General features: G+C 39.3%; 3 protein-coding genes and 1 pseudogene across 3 annotated transcripts in view; 1 reads left to right on the forward strand and 3 right to left on the reverse strand.

Moving 5' to 3' along the window:
* LOC110066689 (uncharacterized) overlaps positions 1 to 21,581 on the forward strand; it is a 68,506-nt gene that overhangs the window by 10,108 nt on the left and 36,817 nt on the right. The window lies entirely within an intron of this gene.
* On the reverse strand, positions 15,712 to 16,642 carry LOC110047507 (uncharacterized). The gene has a single exon (XM_020753261.2). The coding sequence runs from the start codon at positions 16,640 to 16,642 to the stop codon at positions 15,992 to 15,994; it is 651 nt and encodes a 216-aa protein (XP_020608920.2). The 3' UTR covers positions 15,712 to 15,991.
* Positions 15,712 to 17,490, reverse strand: LOC110047508 (uncharacterized). The gene has a single exon (XM_089295814.1). The coding sequence runs from the start codon at positions 17,210 to 17,212 to the stop codon at positions 16,700 to 16,702; it is 513 nt and encodes a 170-aa protein (XP_089151940.1). The 5' UTR covers positions 17,213 to 17,490; the 3' UTR covers positions 15,712 to 16,699.
* On the reverse strand, positions 15,712 to 21,542 carry LOC110047509 (uncharacterized; annotated as a pseudogene).

Raw genomic sequence — 21,581 nt, forward strand, 5'->3', positions numbered from 1 at the left:
TGTTTTTTCATCCTCTCCAAAAAAGAGTCCTTTATCAAATTCATATTTAATCATATTATCCATGTATATAGCATATATTTTGTCGAGGAAAAGGTTGTTGTTATTCATCGTGGTAGATGCAATAATAAAGTGTATTATCGTTTGTCTCACGATGTAGTCACTTGAGATGTAGATCGCGACGTTTCGACTGCTTACTGCTAGTCTTCTTCAGGCGATAAGGTATCATTTATATCACAAAGGTCGGCTGTGATTGGTGCATTTCGATCCTCCTATTGTTCCATTGTTCCGGCGAGTAGCTGTTCCATCAGCGGTGCGCTGTTGTACCGTTCTCCTGTTGTTGTATTTCTTGATCGTGGGTATCCATGCTTCAGGAATTTCAATTCCACTATCCCTGTTGATGTTATTAGGGTGAAGTCTTATGTGAATAGCTTCCTTGACCCTACGTGTGTACTAGTGAGGATCTCGATCAATAAACTTGACATCATTCCAGATAGGATAGTGGCCGGTCTCGTGGGTGTGTTCAGAAACGGCGGAGGTCTGGGTACGGGCGAGTCGTATATCCCTGTCGTGTTCTTTGATCCTCTCCTGCACAGATCTCCCTGTTTCCCCGATGTAGACTTTGCCGCACTCACAGGGAATCCTGTAGACAACACCATCTTGTTTAGCCGGGTTGACAGTGTCCTTTGGCCGCACTAAGTGTGACCGAAGTGTCGTGTCGGACTTGAAGACGGTGCGAATGCCTTGTTGTTCTAGGCAGCGGCGGAGAGACTCCGTAACCCCTTGGACATAAGGTAAAACGGCGGTGGATTTAAATTCCGCGACAGGCTCTCTTCTTGGGGTTGTTCGCGCCTTTGTGATCTTCTGTACAAAAAAGGAAGGATATCCGTTAGAAACAAGTACAGATGACAGATGTTTCTTCTCTCCAGCGATTACTGATGGTTTGGTGACGAGACGTTTAGCCCAGTCGTACAGACACTTCACAATACCGCGCTTTACTGACTGAGGGTGGTGTGAATCATGCGCTAGGTACTGATCAGTATGTGTTGGTTTCCTGTAGACACTGGTGGTAAGGCGGCCATCAGGTTCTCTGTAAATTGACGGGTCGAGAAAGGCGATCTTGCTGTTGTTCTCAATCTCCATGGTGAAAAGGATTGATGGTTGTTGACTGTTCAGGTGTTGCAGGAAGACATCAACTCTATCCCGATCCAGGATGGTGAAAGTATCACCTACGTAGCGTTTCCAGATCTTAGGCTTGCAAGGCGCGGACTCTATTGCTTGTTCTTTAAATATCTCCATGTAGAGATTAGCAATAAGCGCGGATACAGGGCTCCCCATGGCTGCGCCGTCTCGTTGTTCGTAAATCGATCCGTTGTACTGAAGCATGGATACCCACGATCAAGAAACACAACAACAGGAGAACGGTACAACAGCGCACCGCTGAGGGAACAGCTACTCGCCGGAACAATGGAACAATAGGAGGATCGAAATACACCAATCACAGCCGACCTTTGTGATATAAATGATACCGTGCAATCAGTCGACCTTATCGCCTGAAGAAGACTAGCAGTAAGCAGTCGAAACGTCGCGATCTACATCTCAAGTGACTACATCGTGAGACAAACGATAATACACTTTATTATAGCATATATTTTATTTTCCTGAATTTTACCATTTAAGCGTGTGTCCAAGAAAAAACCAGGCAGAACCAGGCAGGAGGTGATACATCTCAAATCACCAATTTCTTTCAAACTTGGGACAAATGTTGGGTTTGGCGAGTAAACGATCATGGCAAAAACGTAGGTCAAAATATTTTATTCCCTTCAAGTTTGGATGACCCCCTCCAAAGGTGGCCATTTGTTACTAATTTATGCATATTTAATTAGCTGTCTTTGATTTAGTATTTCTACAACAAGAAAGGCCATGTGAAAATGAAATCCACTGGATCATGTTCTACTATTATCAGTCTCAGAGCAAAGGTATTCATTTGAACTAGACAATTTGATTTCTCTCCGGGGCTCCATCTTAAGTAACGTGCATACTTCGTAGTGTTGTGAATAACCTTTAATTGATGGCAAATATCTGCACTGGGCAACAGCAAATACACATTATTCTAACATGGATAGCGAGAGCAATCACTAAAGTTCCTCATAAAAGCCATAAGATGTTTGGGAACTTCAATATTTTTATCTGTGCTGGCATACTGCTTACATAGGACTTTACGATTTTTGGCCATTTCATGAACATTCACTAAAACACAAAAGCCATTTTCTATCTTAACCTAACTTGAAATCAACAAGAAATATCTCCCTAAGTATTTTCCTATCAATTTTCAGTATAAATTCGGCGAAATTAAAAGAAGCACTTGAGACATTTCTTTCATATATTCAGAGCTACATTTTGTGGCATTCTCACGATATCAATAAAACGCGGCAAAAGAAGATTCAACGCATAAGTTCCCCTAACTTATGTTTTTAGGCGTAAAATAGGATGGAAACAAGAAATAACTACTACATACATGTCACTTAGACGCGGTTGCGCTCTTGTTGATTCTTGGATTGCGAAATGTTCAGTTTTGTGTCATCTGTTCCGTTGCTTCGACCCCATATCAAGCTTTGCCTATTGTTTATGTTTAATTTTTTTAAGACAATGAGCCTTTTGTTGTCTGTTCCTTAGGGATTTTTCGTGCTTCATGTAACAAATTTTCCCTTCCGTACCCCGGAAAAATGTCGCTGTACTGAGCGACATTTCCCCTACCCCACCACGAGAAGGGTGATATTGTCAGCATCTGGTCGTCAGCGAAGATTTTGAATCTCGCGCTCGGAAATTGGCTGAGAGTCGGTTCTTTGTTCTAGAAACAATAGCGCCTTTCAAGCTGCAAACAATAAAAAATGCCCATAAACGGTGTGCCATTGTCCAAAAATTAAACACAGAGTCTGATATGCGAGGTCTAAAGAGAATATCCATTGCCATCCCGCTTAAAATCCAGGAAGAGCCATCACTGCGGTAAGTGTTATAGCATACAGATTTCTTTCAAAGCCCACCAGAAAACATTCCGCCATCTTTAAACGATATTAAGGGGTACAATCTGGATCACCGTACATGACATGGCTACCGAATTAAAAAGAAGATAACCGCTGACTTTTCAACGCCTAAGTTAAAGATGGCGGAGTGGTCGGCGGAGTGTTTTGTGATGGATTTTAAAAGCAATCTGTATGTTAAAACACCAGTGATGGCTCTCCCTGGATTTTAAACGGCCGTTTGAGTAACTGTTTCGACAAATGTTGGTATCTCTGATGACGAAACGCGCGTCTAAGTGTATATAGTAGTTATTTCTTGTTTCCATTCTATTTTACGCCTGAAAACATAACTTGAGGGAACTTATGCGTTGAATCTTCTTCTCCTGCATTTTTCGATATCGTGAGATTGCCACAAAATGTACATGTGGCTGTGAAATATATGAAAGAAATGTCTCAAGTGCTTCTTTTCGCCGAATTTATACTGAAAATTGACAGGAAATTGCTTAGAAAGATATTTATAGAAAGAAAAACACCAGTGATCTTTCTAAAAGAAAAATAGTTGTGTTTGAGTGGATGTTCATGAAATGGCCAAAAATCATTAAGTCCTATATAAACAGTATGTCAGCACAGAAAAATATTATGGAAGTCCCCAACATTTTATGGCTTTTTTGAAAACTTTACTGATTGCTCTCACTATCCATGTTAGAATGATGTGTATTTGCTGTTGCCCAGTGCAGATATTTGCCATCAATTAAAGGCTATTCACAACACTACGAAATATGCACCTCACTTAAGATGGAGCCACAGAGAGAAATAAAATTGTCTAGTTCAAATGAATATCTGTGCTTTGAGACTGATAATAGTAGAACATGATTCAGTGGATTTCATTTTCACATGGCCTTTCTTGTTGAAGAAATACTAAATCAAAGACAGCTAATTAAATATGCACAAATTAGTGACAAATGGCCATTTTTGGAGGGGGTCCTCCTAACTTGAAGGGAATAAAATATTTTGACCTAAGTGTTTGCCATGATCGTTTACTCACCAAACCCCACATTTGTGCCAAGTTTGAGTGAAATTGGTGATTTGAGCGGCTGTATCACCTCCTCCTGGTTTTCTCATGGAAACACTCTTAAAATTTTATATAGATTGCAAGTTCTTAAATGATATCCAGCTATTAAAATCATCACTATATCCTTTCCATTTTACAGTACAAGAGCTTGTTTCTTTTTGATTACTTTACCAATTCTGAATACATCCTGTTTGGCTTCTATTAGTTCTCGCGAGTAAAAGCTGCTTTTTATTTCTTCATTATTCAAGTCTTTTAGTTTGTAAGTTATTAGATTTGTGTATTGTATTTTGTCAACCATGAGTATCTCCTCAGTCCAGTTATGAGTATATCCTTTATCAAAAATCTCTCTTTTACATTTGCTTATCCTAACCTTATCACCAACTTTGAATTTGGGTTAGATCTAACTTGTTCTATGTCTCCATATAAATTAAAATAAACAGTTCCTCAGGGGGGTACCTACCGTATGTTTTTTTGTCTGCAGGGGCAAACTCCGCACACCTTCACAGGGGTCTCCCGTATACAGAAAGGGCGTCTAGTTGGACATTTTGTTTTCACCCCTACACAGAAGGTTGCCTCTACAACCTGTGAGGAAACAAACCACACTGATGCTTTTTGTTTTAAATTGTCATGATTTATTATGGCATAAACACCTTGTTAAGTTTGAAATTGCCCCCAAGGTCTCTGCTACACGATAATTTATATCCCATCTTTAACTCAAGCTATACTGTGAACAGCAGTTTAACACTTTGTACGGATGGTTTCAAAAATGGGTTGAAAGCTTTCATTAGTTTGAACAGAGATTGGCTTGAAGGGACTGAGCTAAAACTGCAGGTTTTGCTATCAGAATACCAAGTCTCAAACACGAGTCTATATTAGGCCATTCTAGATTCTTCTCCAATTTGACTTCATGTCATAGATCTCTTTTAAAGTGGGAATGAAGTCCGTTCTGGTTAAATTGCCATGTTGTTTTGTACAATCTACAAAACTGTGAAGTGGCTCACTGATTTTCGTACTACAAGGAGCTAAGAATGACACATCAAACAAGGCAACTATTAGATGTATTAAATAACACATGTTGTAGTTTGATACTTACCTTTTTTTGGCATTAAAGAAGTCCATTATACCTCGTTGAATGGGAGCCCAGCGCTTTCCTCCCGACTTTTTCCCAGCGGATTGGGAGAGAAACGTTTTGCAAACGTTGGCAAGAAACACGCATCAACTGTTCCCCACCAAATTCTAAACCACAACCAGCCCAAATTACATAGTCATTGTTGTCATAAGAAAACTCGTACTGGCTTTTGCCTCTAAAGATTTTCCAAAATAATTATTTGGAATTTACATTGAAGGGAGATTTTTAAGGTAATTAGTCAGTTTTCTTGAGATTTCGGACCAATATAGCTACAAGAAATAGCCCAGCAAAATCAAACACTATGTTAGAAAAAACAAAAACATTTAGTTTTCCTGGCGGGGGCAACGGCCCCCCCCCTCCCCTGAGTTCCTTGATTGCTCCTTTCACTTGCTTCCAAATGTGTCATTTTTATTGAACTGTGTTTATTGTTATTATACTGTTTCAATATTTTGGGTAGGATGTCTAAATACTGTGTATTACCTTGAGCAGTAAACTGCTTCCACATTTTAGTCTTAATGGTTCCATTCCATCTTTCACAAACAGATGACTTTTTCTCATTTTCTGTTAAGTACAATGCTATTTTATTCTTGTCTAAGAAGTCTTTCAAGTGTTTGTTATAATATTCTTTACCTTTGTCTGTCCATAAATACTGTGGTTTTCCACCTCCCTTAGAGATGTTTTAAATGCTTCAGCAACAGATTCACCTTTTTTATCTTTCAATGGTACAATCCAAGCATATCTACTAAACACATCTAAGACCATAAGAAGATATCTGTAGCCCTTATTCCATTTACTGAATTGTTGTATTTCAGTAAGGTCAGAACGCCATATTTCATCAAAATGAATATGATTTGCAATAACACGCTGTGGAGTAAAGTTACGCTTTATGGGTTTATATAATTCATCTGCTAATGGTCGTTGCCAACTTATTTCTTCACTCGACAGCTTTTTACGTTTTTTTTGGCTTCTTTTTGCTCTGTTTAACACCAATTCCAAGCTTTCTTTTACCGGCTATCATAGCTTGAACAGCTGTAGTTCCCCAAGGTCGTTGTATATATGGTATTTCTGATATTCTCTTAAGCATAAGATCATCTGCTTTGTGTTTGTCGGCAAGTGATGTTGCATTCTATAATCACTATCAGGTTGTTTGCACATGCTATCAAGATTATTAATTGGATCTCTATATTTAGGATCGTTGGAAGCCAATCTCTCTTCTAATTTAGTTCCAGGGCCACAATAATTGTATTTTTTGCCTTTTAGTGTACGCGTACGCAGTTCTCCTAGTTTTGATTGAATATGACTGACTGATTTAATATTTTGGTAAGGATTGTTATTGTAAATAACCTTCATACCATCTCTTTTAGCCCTGTTTTCAAATTCGTTGCTTTAATGCATACCAAAATTATCGAAATACAATAAAGCGGTATTCCTTTTAGAGGTGAAATTGGGGCCTAAAATCAATTCTGAAGCTTTCTGAGGTTTTTTTTTGGTTTCAACACCATATCCAACTATGTTTTGCCATCCGCCACATACAGATGGACTTTGAAATGGTAGCATATTAGGTCTTGGGGAAACAGATAGACTCTGACCTGAATTTTTGCCACTGCTAAAAGATCTGTTAGGAACACTCAAGCCTTTTCCAAACATTTTTTAAAGGAAATCGATGGCAATGGGGATACCAACCGAACTCAAAACTACGAGAAAGCCACCATTTATCTGTTTTTGAGTTGGTTTGATATAAAGAGCGCCTCCAGTCTAAAGAGCATTTAAAATGTCCTTTTTTGTTTTTGTGTTAGTAGATGTTTATATTAAATTAACTGCTGTATTTTGGAATCAGATATAAGGAGACCACCTGTTTGAGAAATACCTTGGCCAAGTATTTTATCCATCGTGAAATTACCAATTGATCCAAGAGCACCAGTAGCAAGACCTGGAAGCACTTTAGAAGCTAAATTCGTTGCCATTGGAAGCATTTTTGTTCCAAGCGAAATTAAATTAGACCATAGATATCCGCCCTGTTTCACTGCTTTTCTTATCTGATTTTTTCTTATTTTAATGTCTTAGCCTGTTCCATTTGCCATTGATTTTATTTATTTATTTATTTATTTGAGTTTTTGGGAGCATTAGTTCATTGGGTCCAGTCAACTCTTGGTCCAGTCATTGGGTCCAGTCGAACACTTATTGGCATATTGTTTTTTTAAGCTTTTTAAAACTTTTCTAATTGTCCTTTACTTAATTTTACTTTATGAGGATAATAAGGTGTTATTTCTTGTATATAATAAATATTATATTATTTTTGTAATTGCAAAATATATTCAATTAAAGAATGTATACAATAATTGGCAAATTTATGCTTTGATAAGTAGTGAACCGCTGCTTGTGTATAGTTCAATCTCTTTCATGGAGAACAAGAGTGTGTAATTCGTAATGTTAGCTCCATTCAACTCATCCCAAAAAGTTTATGATGCAACAGAATCCTTGATGTCTGATTTTTGATTCCTTAAATCAAAATGTATTATTCCAAATAGGTTTCTGAAGTTACTATGGTCGATAAGTGTTCTGCTACGAAAGTCATTGTAAGCTGAATTATAGCTCATAAGTGCTCTATATAACCTACTTTCTTCTTCTGAAGTCATTTCTGGTTGAGGGTATATATTGAATTATTGACTTCTATTTGGGCTTTGCTGAAATGCCTACTGTTTGCTCCAATGGAGAATGTTTTAAATGTAAAAATGTTCTGTTCTTAATTACTGTACTATATTAAGCTGTTGGAACGACTCATAGGAAGACATGCCTAGGCCTTCAAATACCAGTACTGATTCTGAAAAATGAACTCACAGCTGCAGTTTAATATATTTCATGGTATTCTTTAAGATACTTCCAAGCTTTAGGTTTTATATAGTATTTATTGTATGTTTTCATTCCAGCTCCATTAAAAATGATTTTAGGACACCATATTTGAAACTGTTATCAACACTTTTGAATCTGGGGCAGCATTTGTTCTGAATATAATATTGTTATTATTTTCTAAACGAATAAAAATGCTCACTTTTAAATTTGGATGTATATTATTTTTGAAAGCAGCAAGGTAACTATATATATTTAATGGAATACTTATTTTATTTTCATTAGCAGCGTCAGTCAGCATTTTGCGAGTGGCAAAACCTTTATTGCATGATGCTTGATCAGTTTGAGCTTCTGCTATTCCTGTGTTCGCATCTAAATAAAATAAATTGTCTTTGGCAACGGTAGTCGGATATTCTTCAGTCATCTTTAAAAGTGACAAAACATTTGAACTTTCACGTATTAGCTCTTGTATTATCATAAACAGTAATACCATTACATTCAACTTGCATTTCTCTGATAAAAGTGTGACCATTCATTGATGTTAAAAAAGTATTGACATTTCCTGTTCCAGCAGTAATACTAGCTGCATTCTGAGCTTAATCTAATTGAAGAGCTTTAAAATTGACCTCGATATAACTATTATACCAATCAATAGGGTTAGCTTCTGAAGCGTTGTCAACTACAAATAAATAATTATCTTTAGTTTGCCGATTATTGGCACCAATATTACTGTTAAGTGGTGTCTGAAGATCATAATATGAATATTCATATCTTTTAACAATTTCTGGACTTCTAAAATTTCGGTTCATCATATTATATGATTATACAAAAATGATCACAAAAGGAAATTATTATAAACGACTTTTACATACTGATATTTATCAGTATTTTGAGTATGCTGTTTTGCATTTTCTTTTTGAAGAAGTTTTACAATCTCATCTCCTTTGGTTTCATTAGTTATTTTTGAGGGTTTGTTAAATTTGTCATAAATCTTATTGCCAATTAATGGTCCTGTTTGTCATCCTACCTATTCTGATCCCTTTTCTTTTAAATTATTATAAACGACTTTTACATAGATTAAATATCTCTAAAACGAAAAAAGATATTCCAAAAAGGAAAACACCATTCTTCTTTACTTTGAAAAGCCTTTCAACTAAGCAGCAATTATTTTTACTTCACAGGCATTTTAATTAGTTAGATATTTATTATACAATTTTTCATGCAGTGATTTATCAATTGCTCCTATTTTTAATAATTCATCATTAATTTGAGACAAATCATTTTTCAAGACTGGCGAATTATTACCAGCAATCATTGAACCAATTATAATTTTCATACGATCAGTTAGTTGTTTGGGATCCTGATGATACATCACACTCAACCCAATCATTCATGTTTTGCCTGATGATTTATGAGATGGCATGTTCTTCACAGCATTCATACTGTATTTTGTTTTAGGGTTGCACCTTTTAGTAACTAAGTAAATTAATTAGTGATTTGTTTGCATCAGCTTGATAAACTAATTTACCACCTCGATAAGCGTTAAGTTTCATTCTATTCATTAATTCATTCATATCAATTAATAAACCTCCATATTGATTATTGTTTATTTTGTAAGCATTGCGCTTTGCTTGTTTGTATTTTCTAATACCTCCTCAGCTCCCATATATTTAGAAGCTGCTTTGATATGTTCTAATCTTGATAAATGGTGACGTCTACATACGAGCCAAGTGGCCCATCAGGCCGGAGCTTATCCCGGTTTCTGTAGCATGAAGCGACTAGGAGTATTTCTACTCCCCCCTGGATGGGATGCTAGTCCATCGCAGGGTTACCCCCAGCATTAAGTTCACCGGTACCCATTTATACACTTGGGTGGAGAGAGGCACTGTGAGAGTAAAGTGTCTTGCCCAAGAACACAACACAATGTCCCCGGCCAGGGCTCGAACCCGGACCGCTCGATCCGGAGACGAACGCACTAACCATGAGGCCACCGCGCTCCCTAATCTTGATAAATAGTCTTTGAAATAATTATGGTAGTTCAGTTTTATTACACAAAGAAGTGGTTTGTTGTACTTTTGACAGTTTTTTTAATGGAAGGCCTTTTTGGGTTGAAATATCTTCAATATATCTCCCCGCACGATTTATTTTATTTTCAACTCTTTTGATTATTTCAGAAATATCAGCCTGAGATTGTAGTAATTTTGAAGGCAAATCATAACCTTTTTCATTCATTAGATTTCTGTATTCTTCATTAATACCTCTATCTAAATTCACTTCTGTCATTTTTGTTTTACTTGTACTTGGTTTTTCTTCCTCTTCTTCATCTACATTTTTACCTTCATCTCCATCTTTAGCTTTTTCATCATCTTCATATATGTTTTTTTTAATCTCGTAATGTTTTATCATCATGAGAGATTGCTTGTTTAGGATTATATGATATGGCCTGAACAATTGTATTCTGGTTTTCTTTCAATTGCTCAATTAGTTGATCCTGTTGTTTATCATTTTTTCTTTGTTGGTCAAGCAATGGCTCTTGTGATGTCTTGAAGTAATCACTCACTACAATTTCCCGCCCTGATTCCTTATCTTTGATTTCATTTTTCACTTCAGTCATAGCTTTGGCAATTTTATAGCTATCATATTCAGAATCTGCATATTTTCTAATTTTATCAGTATCCATTATAACCATATGTTAAATTATTTATCTGTTAAAACAGCATTTATCTTTATAAATATGTGTCAAAAAAACACTTATCTTTATTTATCTAACGTAATTGTATATATGAAAATACCCAATTATGATGTAGAAGACGAAAAAAACAATTTTAAACAACTATATGATTTTATGCCCAATAGAAGCTTTATGATGCACTGTATTACTTTGAGAGCCAAGATGATCAAATTCACTTCAGAAAAGGTCTTGATATGGAAGGTCTGGAGATTATTAATGTTTTAGAAGGGTCTGATGATAGTAGTCTAGTTAACTTCAAGCAGCTTTATAGTCATGTAAAAGATGCAAAGATATTGTTACAAGGTAATTGGCAAAAAACAAAATCAAAGCTATTATGAGGAAATATTTGAATATTATTTTGATATTTTGAATGCTGACGGTTTTCAAATGAGTAATTCTCAAGGTTCGGCTGTTGAAGCAATTAATAGGAAATTGCTATTAAACAACCAAAAATTATTAGAAGATTATGACCCTAAAGAAGGTTTTGAAATATATGGAGGTTACTTAAATTTAGATAACTTCACTGAAAATACAGATTATACATTTTTTGTTTCATTCAAGCACGACGGTAAATTCACTAATTCGACAGGGTATGAAATTGGTTTACTGGATGACACATATGTCAAACCTACTCTTAGGATTTACAAAAATAAATTTTCTATGGAAAAAACAGATTCTACCAAAATTACTGAAACCATACTATCGGCGTACAGAGATGAACATAAAATGATTTGGTTCTGTAAATTGATTAATCTAATCAAAGTAGGTCTTTGTGATGGTATATCAGATATCCTAACAACTGATAATTTTAGTCAAAATCCTTATTCAACAAAAATGCTTTCAATAGATGTACATTATAAAATGCAAAGAATTTGCGTCACTAAAAATCTTTATGATTTAAACAGTAAAGAATTTCATAAGATTTTATTTTTGGAAAAATCAAAAGGCACATATTTTGAGTGATATAATATAATAATATATATGAAAGATAAAAGAAAAATATTTTATTTCAATCATGTAAGTCCAACCTTATCAGATACTAAGATTGCAGAGCTTAAAGCTTTGTATAAATTCTATCATAAAAGACACTTTGTTTGAGAAAGCTTACAAATATTATAAAAGGATGCATCTATTTTGTCATTTAGGCGGGGTCACTCTGATAGCGATTGGTAGTTTAGCCGGCTCTTTAACATTAAACCCAATAGTTTTTGGATCTATTTTGGGATTTGGTCTACTTGTTTAGGTGAAATAATAGTTGATTTATCTCCATCTTAATTAATACTGATCATCATGAGAAAGCATATGATAAAACATTTACTTCCGAATGATAGATTTGATTTTATCACGTATTAATTCCACTGATCATGCTGATCATAAAAGGCTAAAGTCCTATTTGATTGACTGATTTATATCTTTTTCGAATCCAACTTCATCAACTTTAAGATCTTTTTCAAAAGACGAGATGGAAATCATTCTTTTTCTAGCTCCATTAATCTGAGGTAGTATTTTATCGATCTCTGTAAAAATCTTATGTATCCGAAATCGATTATCTTGTGATGTACTCAAATCATTTTTATCACAAATATTATTAATGATATTATCCAGATGATATTTCCTATTACGGATTGATTTTTTAATTATTCTATGTCTGTTTTCATCAAAATCAATGTACTCTTCAGCAATTTCAAACCCATTAACTCGACCACAACTAATGCAAGTATATTGATGACTTAGATTTTCAATCTTTTGATTTTCACAGCAAGCATCATCTCTTTTAGCATTATTTTGATTAATTTGTTTATTGCAAAATACACATATTACTTCTGTTTTAGCTAATTCATTGTGAATCCCTTTATCACACATATTCAATATATTTATCTATTCATATGGTTTAATAGCTAGTTTTACAAATCTATTATTGTCTCTTTAGTCATATCATCTAAAAGGACTGTTTCATTCTCTTCTTTTTTCTTATCTTTTTACCCAGGCAGTGAGACCTGGGTTTAAATTTCGGCTCTTTTTTTCTTTTTCTTTTCCTCGTTCAGTCACAAATCGATCAGGGTTTGGAACGTTCTCCCCATCTCAGGCCCCCCATCTCAGACCCCCCCATCTCAGGCCCCCATCTCAAGCCACCATCTCAGGCCCCCCCACCTCAGACCCTCCACCTCAGACCCCCATCTCAGGCCCCAGGCCCCCCACCTCAGACCCCCCACCTCAGACCCTCCACCTCAGACCCTCCACCTCAGACCCTCCAGCTCAGCCCCCTATGCGTGACGTTTAACCCCCTCCTCAGCCCCCTCACGCTAATCATGGTCAGGGTGTTTTTAATACAACGCACATTGGCAGGACTCAGGCTTCAGCGAGAAATTTCAAACATCAGAGGCCCCAAACACCAGCAACACTACTTGGGTGGCAGGCCTCCACGCGAAACTACAATATCAGGCCTTGAACATCCACATCCGATACCGCACTTTAATAAGATAGTACAATATCAGACCCCACGCTTTTCGTGCGAGATTACAATGTCAGACCCCACGCTTTTCGTGCGAGATTACAACATCAGGCCCCGACAATGCCATACCCCACGTTTTTCGCGCGAGACTACAATATCAGGCCCCGAACATGACACCTACAATCTCAGACCCCACGCTTTTCGTGCGAGACTACAATATCAGGCCCCGACAATCACGTTTTTCGCGCGCGACTACAATATCAGGCCCCGAACATGACACTTACAATCTCAGACCCCACGCTTTTGGTGCGAGCTTACAATATCAAGCCCCGACAATGTCAGACCCCACGTTTTTCGCGCGAGACTACAATATCAGGCCCCGAACATGACACCTACAATCTCAGACCCCACGTTTTTCGTGTGAGACTACAATATCAGGCCCCGAAAATGTCAGATCCCACGCTTTTCGCGCGAGACTACAATATCAGGTATTTATGTGGAATAAATTGGTCATTTAATGGGGTTCATACCCTCTGTTTGCAAGTAGACGACTTATTTTCACCTATACGACATATACCGGTGTTTGAAAATAGTGAAAGATGCCTTCCAGTGCTGTCGATGAATATAACTATATAAAGAAATGCTATAAAATCACTTTACGCTTGATCTTTATAAACGTGTTATACACTTCTCGTCGGTCTACCTTATTGCATAGAAAAGCTTCGGTACATTAAACGAGTAATATGCGAGTGTGAGAATTGCGTGACTACATGAAGCAATTGGATAATAACTTCTGAGACGGACATTATACCAATCTGTCAGCGAAGTCTGCTAATAACCAAAGGAATTTTGAGGTCAACAAAAATTTCAAGACGCTGGTTGCGCGACTTGAATCAAAGTGATACATATAATTATCTTAGAACGTTTTGGGACCGATGCTTGCTACAAAAATATATTTTAAAAGTATTTATAATTTATATATTTGCTAAAAATATAGTGCCAGAATACGGTAATAAGAAACGCGATGCTGTAAAGTCTATAGGTTAGGAAGGAAGTAGCAACAATGGCGAATTTCTCTTCCCGTGAACTTGCAGTTCGTTATTCGTAATAGCCATATTTTATAATAATTTCAATACACTACTGAAGAATTACTGTATTACTTGGCACAACAGTTAACATGAAGTTAAACCCGACACATAAAACAGTCAAACCCGACTGATATGATCGGGGTCTGATATGGCAGGTTGGGGTCTGATATGCTAGGTTGGGGTCTCGTATTGCATGTTGGGGTCTGATATGGGGGGCCTCGTAAAATGCCGAATAGAGTACCATGCCGAGAAGAGTGCGACGCATAACTTATGTCAAATTATGTAGTTATGCAAGAGCACATGGCAGACCCCAAGCCGCCTGGCACGTAATAGTCGTGACCTTTGCGTTTTGCGTGCTTCATTCGATGTTAAATAATCTGTGATGTAATGTTACTTAGTAATCTTTCAGGAGATCACTAGCATGTTAAACTGAGAAACTTCTCTGATGGTGGGAAACTGTAAATTCCCAAGACAAAATTAAAACACAGGTATAAAACAACCGCTCGCGACACTACATTGCTTCCCAAAATGTAAGTAGCTATGAGTGAGAAGCGAAGTTGTGTGCCGATTATCAGAATAAGTCCTCATGCGGAGATGTAAGTAGTAGTAAATATTAGAAAAAAGATCAACCATGTGCAGTAATTAACGAAAACTTAAACAATGTTTTTTTGTAAAATGTACTGAAGTGAAATACCTTGGTGAACAGAGCGCGTGACAAGGTCATTGCTACTGTCACGTAATATGAAAAAAACCAGAGGAAATACATGCTTTGGTGCGTGCCAAATAGAGTAATAATAATAGTAATAAAACAATATTTACAGAGGATATTACCAAGCTAGCACTAAGTTAATTAGGGTGGTCCTCTAGTACGAGATTAGTAGTTATAACACAAGGCTGAGTTCAGTGCAATTTTATTGAAAAAATACATGTTTTAGTGCGTGCCGAATAGAGTACGAGCCTAGTACTGATAAGACAAGGCTGAGTTCAGTGCAATTTCATTGAAAAAATACATGTTTTAGTGCGTGTCGAATAGAGTACGAGACTAATGCTTATAAGACAAGACTGAGTTCAGTGCAATTTCATTGAAAAAATACTTGTTTTAGTGCGTGCCGAATAGAGTACGAGCCTAGTACTGATAAGACAAGGCTGAGTTCAGTGCAATTTTATTGAAAAAATACATGTTTTAGTGCGTGTGGAATAGAGTACGAGCTTAGTACTGATAAGACACGGCTGAGTTCAGTGCAATTTTATTGCACCCCCAACGATGTGGGATGACTTCAGTTATAAATTCCTTCCCATTGTCCGTCTGTAAGTATTTTAGAGTACCTACGTCATAGTATGTCGTAAATGGTTTAACGGCAAACAATCACTCTGGTTTCACTTTGATTCTCCTTTATTCTCTCTGATCCGCTCTGGTTATTTCGCGTCTCTCGATCACAATACATGTACAATGGATTACATAATAGTTCAATGTTCAAGTAGTTCATATTTCATTGTCACGCAAAGTTCATGTTTCAATGTAACGCTTTCATCGCCGACACCCTCCCCCTATTTGACTCACATATTTGAGGCAAATATAGAATGTGATAAATCTACTATTTGAAAGTACAACTGTAACTAATTTGAAACTAAAAATGATAGCATGCAGTTCAAGTCTAATTTCCATCCAGTTCATGTTTCGCTATGGCACCTATTCGCTGGCATGCATCAGTTGCGGCTCTACTTGGTTGGAATTCTCTGGCGTTCGCGTTAAGTATTTCACCTCTCCCTTCTACAGGTCTGTCACAGGTCAATTCGAGTGGATATAACAGCTGCAGCGGTCTCTCTAAGTATGACTTCCCAGCTCTAATCCGCGCCCCTCTGACTACTCCATCTCGTCCTTGAATCAGTTGTTCCACTATGCCAATCTTCCATTTCCCTCTGTTGCGTTCCTCCCCCTTGATGAGTACTACATCTCCACGTGTCAAGGTTGTTTCTTTCGTTTTATGGTTAAGGTTGTGACGCTCTCTGAGGGTCTTGAGGTACTCTGTTTCCCATCTCGTCCACAGGACGTCTTTGCATCTTCGGATGTACCTGGCTCGTTTTCTGAGGTTAACATCTTCTATACTCATTGGTTCTTCTTCGGGTATCTGGTTGGGTTGCCCATACAGCATAAGGCTGGGGGTCAGCACTGGCGATTGAACGTCGTCCTCTACATATCCAAGAGGTCTGTTGTTCACGGTTGTCTCCACGTCTAAGATCACCTCCTCTGGCTCATGCAAGCGCAGGTTTCCATTTCCAGTAGCCTTGTACATGCTTTGCTTCATCACCCCGATCAACCTTTCGAACTGGCCGCCCCACCATGGGGCTCTGCTGAGGTTAAATTACCATGTGATCCTTTGTTTAGCTAGCCAGTCGTTTATCTTTTCATCTTGTCGGATCTTCTCCAACCATTTTGACGTTGCAACGAAGGTCTTCCCATTGTCAGAGAAGATTTTTTCCGGGCGTCCACGTCTTGCTATGAAACGCTTTAAACTGCGTAGGAACTCTTGTGTGGTCTGATCTGGTAACAGCTCCAGGTACACGGCTCGGGTAAGGCTGCATGCATACAGAACGATGTAAGCTTTCATTTCTTTCCTGTTCTTGCTAAAGTACTTGACAGGACCAGCGAAGTCAACCCCAATGAACTTGAAGGGCATTGATCCTTCTGTTCTCTCCTTAGGCAGGTTTCCTGTCGGCGGGTTTGCTAGTGCAATGACTTGAAATCTTTTGCAGCCATGACACTTTCTTATCACTTGCTTTGTTAGTCTTCTGAGACGTGGTATCCAATACTTTTCTCTTATCTTTGTTATCGTCAAACTAACTCCCCCGTGGAGAGTTTGTGTGTGAGCGTACATAACCAGCTTCCCACTGAACAGTGTGTCGTCAGGCAGGTAGATTGGATAGTCTCCCTGGATACGGCCTCTGCACTCGTAGAGTCCGTCTTTGTTCTTCTGAAGATTGAGTCGTAACTGATCTTCTTGAAACTTGGTCGTGCTTTGGCATCTGATCTGTGTTCGTCGTTCCCAGAACTCGATCTGGCTGTTGGTCTCCTCAGTGGTGGTTGGTCCAGTGGTCCTCTGTTGACGTTTAGCTCTGCAGTTTCGGATAAATCGAGAAACCCACGAACCAACTCCTACTTTTGCATCAACTGATCTAGTTCGTCATTGGTTTCAATGGTGAGTGCAAGAACTTCTTTGATGAGTTTTTCTTCAGCTTGCGTTTCTTTGGTTGGACTGGTGACGATATCCGGTGGCCAATTCTGTGGCTGTGCTAACCAAGGTGGTCCATTCCACCACAGGTCCGAGGTTTCATTTACTTCTCCACCTCGGCTTCCGAGATCAGCAGCGTTTTCCTTTGAACTAACATGCCGCCACTGGATGTAATGCTTCTCCTGGATTTTCTGCACCCGGTTGCTGACAAAGTGTTTGTAGTTTCCACCCCCTCTGATCCAGTGAAGAGCAACGCTGCTGTCAAGCCAACAGTGGACACTTGTTATTGGGAACCCTTGTAGAGCATCTTTCACGTTGTGCACGAGATTGGTTGCCATATGTCCAGCCACTAGTTCGAGCCTTGGTATTGTCAACCCTTTCTTCGCAAGCCTGGACTTTGCAGCTACCAGACCTTGGGTTACGCCAGATGGTTGATGTGTGACTGAGTATACTGCTGCTGATACGCCCTTGCCGCTGCCATCTCCGAAAGCGTGGAGGTTGATGCTTTGGATTTTCTCTTGGTGTTTGGCAAGGCTTCTTGACACCACTACTTTTTCTGGCAGGGCTCCTTCCCAGCTCTCCCACATGCTCTTTAGTTCTTTGGGTAGTTCATAGTCCCATGGCTTTCGGGCATCACTGACGCTTCTCGATACAGCATTTTTCCCACCAGGGTGACGGGTGACGCTAATCCCAGTGGGTCGTATATCTTGGCGATTTCCCCGAGGACTTCCCTCTTCGTTACATTGATGATCGGACCGGGAAAGTTTACTTCGATTGTGTCCTCGGTTTTGTTCCATGGTACACCAAGCAGTTTCGTCTCTCCTGTCTTAACTCCCATCTGGCACTTGGCATAACTCTGGCTTGCATCTAAGGGTGTGGTGGGTTGTTCCTCTTCCGTTTTCGTTTCTTCTAAAGGTGTTGGCCCTTCCAGGGAGGGTACATTTGAATGCCATTTGTGCAGCTCGAATTTTCCTTCTCTGAAGATGGACTGAGATGTTTGTTTGAAATGTTGTGTGTCGGTGACAGTTTCACCACCGCTGATCAAGTCATCTACGTAGAGGCTTCGTCTGATCTCCTCCACTTCGTTTGGGAAAATGTGCTGGAGATTTTGCAAGTGTTGGTCAATGACTCCTCCGAGTAGAAATGGTGATATGGACAGCCCGAAAAGTGCTCTCGTGAATCTTAGAGTTTCCACTTGCTTTGTTTCCAGGTCTTTCAACCAATGAAATCGCATTACGTCTCGGTCTTCCTCTCGTATCCTTACTTGCAAGAAAGCCTGTTTTAGATCGCCTGCTAAGGCCACGGGGTGGAATCTATTCCTGATGAGTACACTCCAAAGTTTGTTCTGTAAGGGTGGACCCGTCTCTAAACACTCATTAAGGGAAGGTGCTTCTCTGTTGGCTCGCGCAGATGCATCGTAGACGATACGGATCTTCGTACTCTCTGCTGTTTCTCGTATCACGGCTTTGTGTGGGGTAGAACTCTCTTCCTTCTGGTTCCTTCAGCGCCCGTTCGACTATTCCTTGTGCCAATTGATCTTGGATGATGTCGTCATACTTCTCCAACATGCCTGGCTGTTTTTCTAGTTTTCTCACTAGGTTATCCAATCGCTTCAAACTTTCGTACTTGTTGTTGGGTAAGGGTGGATGATTACCCTTCCAGAGAAGACTTGTTTCATACCATCCTTCAGGGCTTCTCTCAAGTTGTTCCTTAAATTCTTCATACACGAGACACTGATCACCAACTGGTCGGTCCTCCAATCCAAGTACATCGAGTCTGCAAAGTGCTTCATAATCTACCGTGGAGGTCTGGGTTAGAAACATGTTAGTAAGATCGGGCTCACTTCCAGGAGACATGATGGTCCATCCTAGGCGTGTCAGTTCTGCAATCGGTTCTCCAGGTTGTCCTATCTTGGGTGGGGTCTCCGTCTTGATCCTTGCATACTCGCTACTACCGAGAATTAGATGTACAGGGAGCTCTCTTTTCGCGTCAACATCATCCATTACTATCCCTTTCAAGTGGTCGTACCGTGTCACCATGTCCTTGTACCTGGAATTTCTTAAATTTAACAGCACACCACGGTTCACCTTGGTTACTTCTGTTCGCAGATGAAAATCCCCAGATAGGTTTTTGATCACTACGTCATGGACTTCGATTTCTTTATCTGTAGTTTGCATCATCATTTCGATCCTTCGGAACTCCTTTCGCACTGGTCGCTTTCCTAGTCGATCGGGTAACGCTGCAGAGGCGTATGAACTTCCGGCTCCGGTGTCCAACAGCGCCCGGCACCGTATACCACCTACGTCTACCACGACCATCGGGTAGGTTACTGAGCTTCTTCCAGTGGCAACTAACATATGCTCGGGTTGCTGGGATCCGGAAGTGTTCTCGCAGATCGACGAGAGGTGTCTCCCTCGGCAGAACATGCATTTTGAAACACAGCGGCACTCTTCGGCCCTGTGATTGGCGCCGGTGCAATTAAAACATAGTTGTTTTAAGATCAACTGTTTTCTTCGCTCTGGGACCGTGGTAACTCTGTTGCAATTGGTGGATTGGTGACTTGGGCTTTCGCAGTAAACGCATGGCCTTCTTTTTGGCTCTCGTTGGTTGGGTTGAAAACTTCTTGACGTGAGTGGCTTGAATGGTGGTTTGAATGGTGGCTTGAAAGGTGGTCTGATTGGTGGTTTAAATGGCGGTTTGAATGGTGGCTTGAATGGTGGCAGCTTTTCTTGATCAACCCCTTCTTCGAGTTTCGGCGGGTTTCTCACGGTCCACTTCCGTAACGCTTCGAGAAGCTGCGGGAACTTCCATTCCTGCCAATCATCATCGGTACGGACTAAATCTCCTCTGATCCCTTCCAGCTTGTTCAGAGTCATTTGAACGTACCCATTCACCTCTCCTAACTTGCCCATGGTTTCCAGGAACTGTACGTTTGAGCACAGCTTTTCATAGAACTCTAAGATCTTGTTTGGGTTTGTTCCATGAATCGTCGGCAGGGACATAATACCGCTTACGTAAGCGTTAACAATCTCGCTTTCTTTTCCATATTTTGTTTTTAGTATATTCTTCGCTCGTTCGTAGCCTTCTGTGGTAAACGGGAGGCCATCTATTGAGGATCGAACATGTGGCTCCAAGAGTTCCTTCAGGTAGGTAAACTTCGTGATTTTCGAAATATCTGCTGCGTCAATTTCCGCTGAAAACTGACCCCAAAATCGCAGCCGGTCGGCGGGAGTGCCTTTGAAGTGAGTGATGACAAGTTTAGGCAGTTTCGCGTTGATGTTTTGATTCTTTTTCTCGTCGATCTTCTTCTCGTACTTGAGCTTTTGCTCCAATTTGGCTTTTTCGAACCGCCTTTCTTTTTCGTACTTTTTCTCCCTGAGCTGTGCGGCACGCTCCTCTTCTTCTTTTTTCGCGGCTTGCGTTTCACTGCTCTGAAATTCCTTAATCGCTGCGCTGAGGTGATCGATTGTTTTCTCAAATTCACCCACACCTTCTTCAATATTCGCACTCCATTCCAGGATTTCTTCTTCTTTGTTCCTTGCTTCAAACATCATTTCTTGTACGGTAGTCTTAAAGTCGTGGACCTCTTCCACCTTCTTCTTCAACGTATTCCGTAATCTCTCCACGCTCGTGATGTTTTTCTTCTCAATTGAACTAGTTGTTTGGTCTTGTGTAAGCTTGAGTAGTTGAAGCTTCGCGTCGATCGCTTTGGTCAATTGTTCAACTGTTTTCGCCATATTCGGTGATTCCTGTTACAGGGTCCTGGCAGGGTCGCCACTTTTGTCGTAAATGGTTTAACGGCAAACAATCACTCTGGTTTCACTTTGATTCTCCTTTATTCTCTCTGATCCGCTCTGGTTATTTCGCGTCTCTCGATCACAATACATGTACAATGGATTACATAATAGTTCAATGTTCAAGTAGTTCATATTTCATTGTCACGCAAAGTTCATGTTTCAATGTAACGCTTTCATCGCCGACATAGTAGAAAAAATTGTGCATAATGGAATGGACT

The sequence above is a fragment of the Orbicella faveolata genome, unplaced genomic scaffold (assembly GCF_042242905.1).
Source record: "Orbicella faveolata isolate gen_17 unplaced genomic scaffold, um_ofav_v1 contig_26, whole genome shotgun sequence".
Taxonomy (NCBI): domain Eukaryota; kingdom Metazoa; phylum Cnidaria; class Anthozoa; order Scleractinia; family Merulinidae; genus Orbicella; species Orbicella faveolata.